At 45.2% G+C, this 6032-nt stretch overlaps 1 protein-coding gene across 1 annotated transcript in view; it reads right to left on the reverse strand.

Annotated features, from left to right (window-relative positions):
- Positions 1-5648, reverse strand: part of LOC142368586 (voltage-gated potassium channel subunit beta-3-like) — a 40722-nt gene extending 35074 nt beyond the window's left edge. The window contains exon 1 of the mRNA XM_075450794.1: positions 5338-5648. Within this exon, the coding sequence (XP_075306909.1) occupies positions 5338-5555 (218 nt within the window). The 5' untranslated portion in view covers positions 5556-5648. The remainder of the gene's footprint in view (positions 1-5337) is intronic.
- Positions 5649-6032: the final 384 nt, after the last annotated feature.

Genomic DNA, 6032 nt, shown 5'->3' on the forward strand with positions numbered 1-6032 from the left:
GGATTTTGTCAGAGATAAAGAAATTCTCTTTGATCGTTGGTGCGCTGCTAAAAAGGTTGCCGACTTTGCACAACTTAAGCAGCTCATTTTAATGGAAGACTTTAAAAACAGCTTGCCAGAGAAAGTTACCATCTACTTGAATGAAAATAAAGTGTCAAATGTGTCAAAAGCTGTAGTGCTTGTTGATGAGTATATGTTAACGCACAAAGGTAGTTTTGAGCGCTCACATGTCTTTAATAAATTTGACAAATCTGAAAGTAATTGGAAGGGGGGTGCAAAATCTGTTTCACTCGTTGAATCAGATTAACCTGCTGTGCTCGATGACGTTGAAAGCAAGTCAGATCATGTGTTGGATTTAAAAACTAATGTAACGTGTTTTTATTGTAAAAAGAGAGGACACATTGTGGCCAATTGCCAGGTTTTAAAGGAAAAGAACACTAAGCCGGTCGCTCTAATTAAGACTGTAAAGCACGTTAATCAATCACTTTCAACAACAAAGCCTTGCGAGTATGCTGATTTTAAGCCTTTCGTTATGGATGGGTTTGTTTCTGTGTCTCTCAATAGTGAGAAAATCCCTGTAAAAGTATTGCGGGACACTGCTGCCTCTCAGTCTTTTATTTTGGAGGGGATCTTGGCGTTAAATAGAGACACTGCGATTGGTTCTGAGGTGCCAGTTCGTGGTTTTGGCATGCAAGACATTGGTGTTCCTCTGCACAAAGTCGTGATCCAGTCTGAGCTGTGGTCTGGTGACGCTGTGGTTGGGGTGCGTCCTAGTTTCCCAATAGCGGGCGTCTCCATGATCATGGGCAATGACTTGGCTGGGGGTCGAGTGTTAGTTACTCCAGACGTTACACCCGTCCCGGTGTTGCGCACCTGTCCAGATGAGCTTGCTCGTACATTCCCAGATGTGTTCACGTCGTGCGCAGTTACGCGTGCAGTACTTAAGCGTCAACAAGAGGAAAATAAAGATGACGTTGACTTGAGTGACAGCTTTCTGTTCAACACTGAATCCGAACATGTCCCATTAAAGAAAAGTGTGGAGGAGGACATGTTGGATGCAAAGGCACTGTCATTGTCTAGACAGCAGTTGATGGAACTTCAAAAACTGATCAAAGTTTAGCACATTTGTTTAACGATGCTTTAACTGATAAATCTGAGTCCATTTCTACTGGCTATTTCTTACATGATGGGCTTTTGATGCGTAAATGGATGCCTTTAAATGTCTCTCCTGTTGAAGAGTGGAGTGTGGTGAAACAGATTGTTGTTCCATCTCCATATCGTTCAGAAATTTTGCGGTTAGCACATGATAATCCATTAGCCGGTCATCTTGGCATAAGAAAAACATATGATCGCATTTTGCGTCATTTCTTTTGGCCGGGTTTAAAGAGCAATGTCGTGCGCTACTGTAATTCGTGTCATTTCTGTCAAGTATCTGGCAAGCCAAATCAGACGACTCCTCCTGCTCCGTTGTATCCCATTCCAGCCATCTCTGAACCATTTGAACGAGTATTAGTTGACTGTGTGGGTCCGTTACCTCGGACCAAAGCGGGGAATAAGTTCCTGGTAACGGTGATGTGCACCTCTACTCGTTTTCCAGAGGTTTTTCCGGTGCGTAATATAACTACGCCGGTAGTGGTGAAAGCATTGACAAAATTTTTTTCATTGTTTGGTTTACCTCGGGTTGTGCAGACTGACCAAGGGTCTAACTTTATGTCTAGAGTATTTGCGCAGGTTTTACGTCAACTTGACATAAAGCACTGTCATTCCAGCGCTTATCACCCGGAAAGTCAGGGCGCACTCGAGCGTTTCCATCAAACGTTAAAAACAATGCTTCGCAACTACTGTTTGGAGTTCGAAAAAGACTGGGATGAAGGAGTACATTTACAACTGTTTGCTATACGGGAAGTGGTTCAGGAGTCTCTGGGGTTTAGCCCGTCGGACTTGGTTTTTGCTCACACTGTTCGCGGTCCTTTAAAGTTATTGAAAGAGAAGTAGTTGTGTGAAAAATCTGACCAAAATTTGTTGGACTACATCAGTAACTTTCAACTGAAGCTGAGCCGTGCGTGCGAGATAGCTAAAGAAAATCTTAAAACTGCACAGGCTAAAATGAAGTCTTTGTTTGATAGAAATGCGATTATGAGAGTTTTTCAGCCTGGGGAGAAAGTGTTGGCGTTACTTCCGGTTCCTGGTTCCAGCTTACAAGCGCGCTACAGTGGCCCTTATACGATCAAGAGGAAGGTCGGAGATCGAGATTATCTGGTCTCTACTCCTGATAGGAAGCGGACATCACGCCTATGTCATATTAATATGCTGAAGCTTTATATCGAGCGTGCGCCCTCTTTGAATAAATCTGTCAGTTGTGTTTCCAGGGAACGAGCTGACGCATGCGTCGGGGCAGGTGCGGACGCACGGGAGGAGCTTTCCAGTGCTGAACATGAAGGTGACGTTTTTTCCCCGGCTGTCACTGAAGGAAGGTTTCCAAATTCAGAAATGTTGGAAAACTTACCTCTGTTGTTGTCTCACCTTAATTTTTCTAAGCAGGCTGATGTCATTAATTTGATCCAGTCTTATAGGTCGCTGTTTGCAGACATTCCCACTCAGACTCGTGTGCTCAGCCATGATATTGATGTTGGTGATTCCAAGCCTATTAAACAACACCCTTACAGAGTGAACCCGGACAAGCGACGCCGTTTGAAGACGCAGGTGGAGTACATGGTGAAACATGGCCTTGCTGTTGCAAGCAGTAGTGCCTGGAGTTCGCCATGCCTCCTGGCTATTAAAGCCAGTGGAGAAGACCGTTTCTGTACGGACTTCAGGAAGGTAAATGGGGTGACTAGGCCGGATTGTTATCCACTGCCTCGGATGGAGGATTGTGTGGACCATGTGGGGGCTGCCCAGTTTGTGACTGAGCTGGATTTGCTGAAGGGATACTGGCAGGTACCCTTAACAGCCCGAGCCCAGGAAATTTCCGCTTTTGTCACACCCGATGATTTCCTTCAGTATACGGTGATGGCTTTTGGGATGCGTAACGCCCCAGCGACGTTTCAACGGTTAATGAATGTGGTTTTGTCCGGTTTATCATTCTGTGAGGCTTATTTGGATGATTTGGTGATTTGTTCTGCTACATGGGCTGAGCACGTTGACCATTTAAGAACTGTTTTTGCGCGTCTGAGTGAGGCAAATTTGACAGTTAATCTTTCTAAACGCCAATTCAGCCAAGCGACAGTGACCTATCTTGGAAAAAGGTTGGGGGGAGGTCAAGTGCGCCCGGTTGAGGCTAAAGTAGAGGCTATTTTGTCTGTTCCGGTGCCTACCACTCGTACTGAGCTACGCCGCTATCTAGCAATGGTTGGTCACTACAGGGGGTTCTGTAAAAACGTTTCCTCTGTAGCTGCTTCTTTAACAGACCTACTTAGCCCTAAAGTAGCTTTTATTTGGTCTGATCGGTGTCAATCTGCTTTTGAGCAAACTAAACATTTGCTAATTAGCGCTCCTGTGTTGTCTGCCCCTCGTTTTGATGTACCATTTAAGTTGGCTGTGGACGCATGTGATTCTGGCGTCGGAGTTGTCCTTCTTCAGGATGGGACTGATGGGGTGGAACAAGGCGGTGCGCGCTTGTCCAGTCGCGGTAGGCCGCAGCTGACTTATTCAGCCTGCCATGCGGTATTTTTGGTTAGTCTTTGTTTGTTCGTTTTCTAGTAATGATTTTGGCCTGGTGGGACCGGTTGTCCTGGTGTCGATCTTTCTTTTGCATTAGGTTCCTTTTTGCTTTAGTCCGGTACTAGTAGGGGCTTCGACGGCCCTGTATAGGGTTGGCCCCCTGCTGTACCGTTTTGTTATGTTTGATCGGCTCACCAGGTCCAACTTTTGTTAATACTTTTGGGGTTGTGTTTTTTCTTTCTTTTTTGGGGCACGGGAAAACTGAGGGAAGTTAACTCTCTTTTTCTTCACAGAAAATCAAAAGCAGCTGAATCAAGAACTAAAAGTTCCAGAGAGTTTAATAATAAAATATATATATTTGTACCCTCAATCTTGTCTCGTGTCCTCCAAATATGTTGTGCCTTGGTGGCCGTAACAGATGCGATAAATAATCTCTGCAGTTAGTTCAAATTCTATACAACGTTCTTTTATAAAACGAGATATGTGATGGAGGGAATCACAAAAAGTCCCTGTCAGTTGTACAGAATCTCCTGGTTGGAAAGGTACCATAAGCAGAGGCCTCTATTGGTCCCAGTCCTATGAGTTTCATCTCAGAATCTTTATCTCATCAACCAGGCCTGCTTATTTAGTCAGATGTAGGTGGATCCACTTATTACCAGTTTCCATTAAGCTTCTACTCAGCCTCGTTTGAGTTTAAGCCTCTAAGGTTAGTGAAGTGGTAAGATTGCCTAAGATTGATTTTGTGTAGGTGACCTGGGTTCAAATCCTACTTCCAGTAGGGGTCCTTAGGCAATCTTACCACTTCCTTAGACTTACCTGTAAGTCGCTTTGGATAAAAGCGTCTGCCAAATGCATAAACATAAACATAAACAAACAACATAAGTTGAAGTTCATTGAGGTCGGTCAGGAAGAGTCCAAGTCAGTGCCCTTCAGGTCTAAGTCCACTTAATGACAAGCAAAAAAGACAGAAAAACACAAAGAGATGCAAAAACCAGCACAAAAAAATAAAAAAGATCGATCACAGAGATACAAAACAACAATAAAGAAGACAAAAGAGATCACAAAACACAACAAACCACACAAAGAGATGAAAAACCATGTCAGAAAGATCCAAAAAGATCACAAAACACAACAAATATCCCAAAGAGATCCAAAAAGATCACAAAAACACAAAAAACATCATAAAGAGATGAAAAACTATCACGGAACGATCCAAAAAGATCACAAAACACAACAAATATCCCAAAGAGATCCAAAAAGATCACAAAAACACAAAAAAAAATCATAAAGAGATGAAAAACCACAGAAAGATCCAAAAAGATCACAAAACACAACAAATGTCACAAAGAGATCCAAAAAGATCACAAAAACACAACAAACATCACAAAGAGATGAAAAACCACAGAAAGATCCAAAAAGCACTTTATCAACACTTGTGCCTGATTTGATGTCACGTTTCTGAAGTCACGTTCATAAATATTTGATCCGGTCGGTTCTGACTCATCAATAACTGATAAACGAGGCCCTCACAGAGGATCAATATCTGAGTTAATCCCTTTAATATTTAATCGGACATGTTAATATTTGATCAGCGTCACCTGATCCGGTCCCACACGCGTCATTCATCAACAATCAATACCCGACGATTGATCAATAACTGATCAGTTCAACTCTCACCTGTACTTCATGTTGCTATGACGACCCAGGGCCTCCTTCATGTGGGCGTGGCCTAGCAAGGTGTGCCTGTTTGTGGGCTCCGCCCTGACCCTCGCCTGACAGGAGGGGGCGCTGGTGGCGTTTGCCGCCGCCCGCCGCTCCTTCAGCTGGTGCTCGCTGGCCCCGCCTCCGCCGCCGCCGCCGCCCCCTCCCACGTTACACGCTATGGACACCTGCATCCTGGTCGCTATGGAAACAAGCTCTCTACCTTTTGAGTGCACAAAGACTTTCAGAGTCTCAGAACATAGCGCGGACGCCGCCGCTGCCCCCAAGGTCGCCGGTCGCTGTGGCAACGTTGGGAAGAATTCATGAGTGGGACGTCAACTTTGAGCCGCCAGGTTAGAGTGAGTCAGCCAATCAGAGCCACACAAACAACTTTCTGTCCAGTGGAAAGCATCCCACCGTCTGTCAGAGAGCGTCCCGCCGCCGGAGCCCAGAGGAAGAGGAGGAGGAGGAAGAGGAGGTGAAGAAGAAGAGGAGGAGGTGAAGAAGAGCGTCTGCCCGCAGGAGGAAGAGCAGAAGAAGAAGAAGAAGACAGAGGAAGGAGGAGATGAGTCCTGACAAGAGGCGAGCGTCCGTCCTCTGGACTGTACGGCTGAGACAGAGGAGGAAGAGGAAGCTCCGCCCCCTCCTGCCCCCCCCTCATACGCCCCCCC

Source organism: Odontesthes bonariensis, chromosome 19, assembly GCF_027942865.1.
Source record: "Odontesthes bonariensis isolate fOdoBon6 chromosome 19, fOdoBon6.hap1, whole genome shotgun sequence".
NCBI classification, from domain to species: domain Eukaryota; kingdom Metazoa; phylum Chordata; class Actinopteri; order Atheriniformes; family Atherinopsidae; genus Odontesthes; species Odontesthes bonariensis.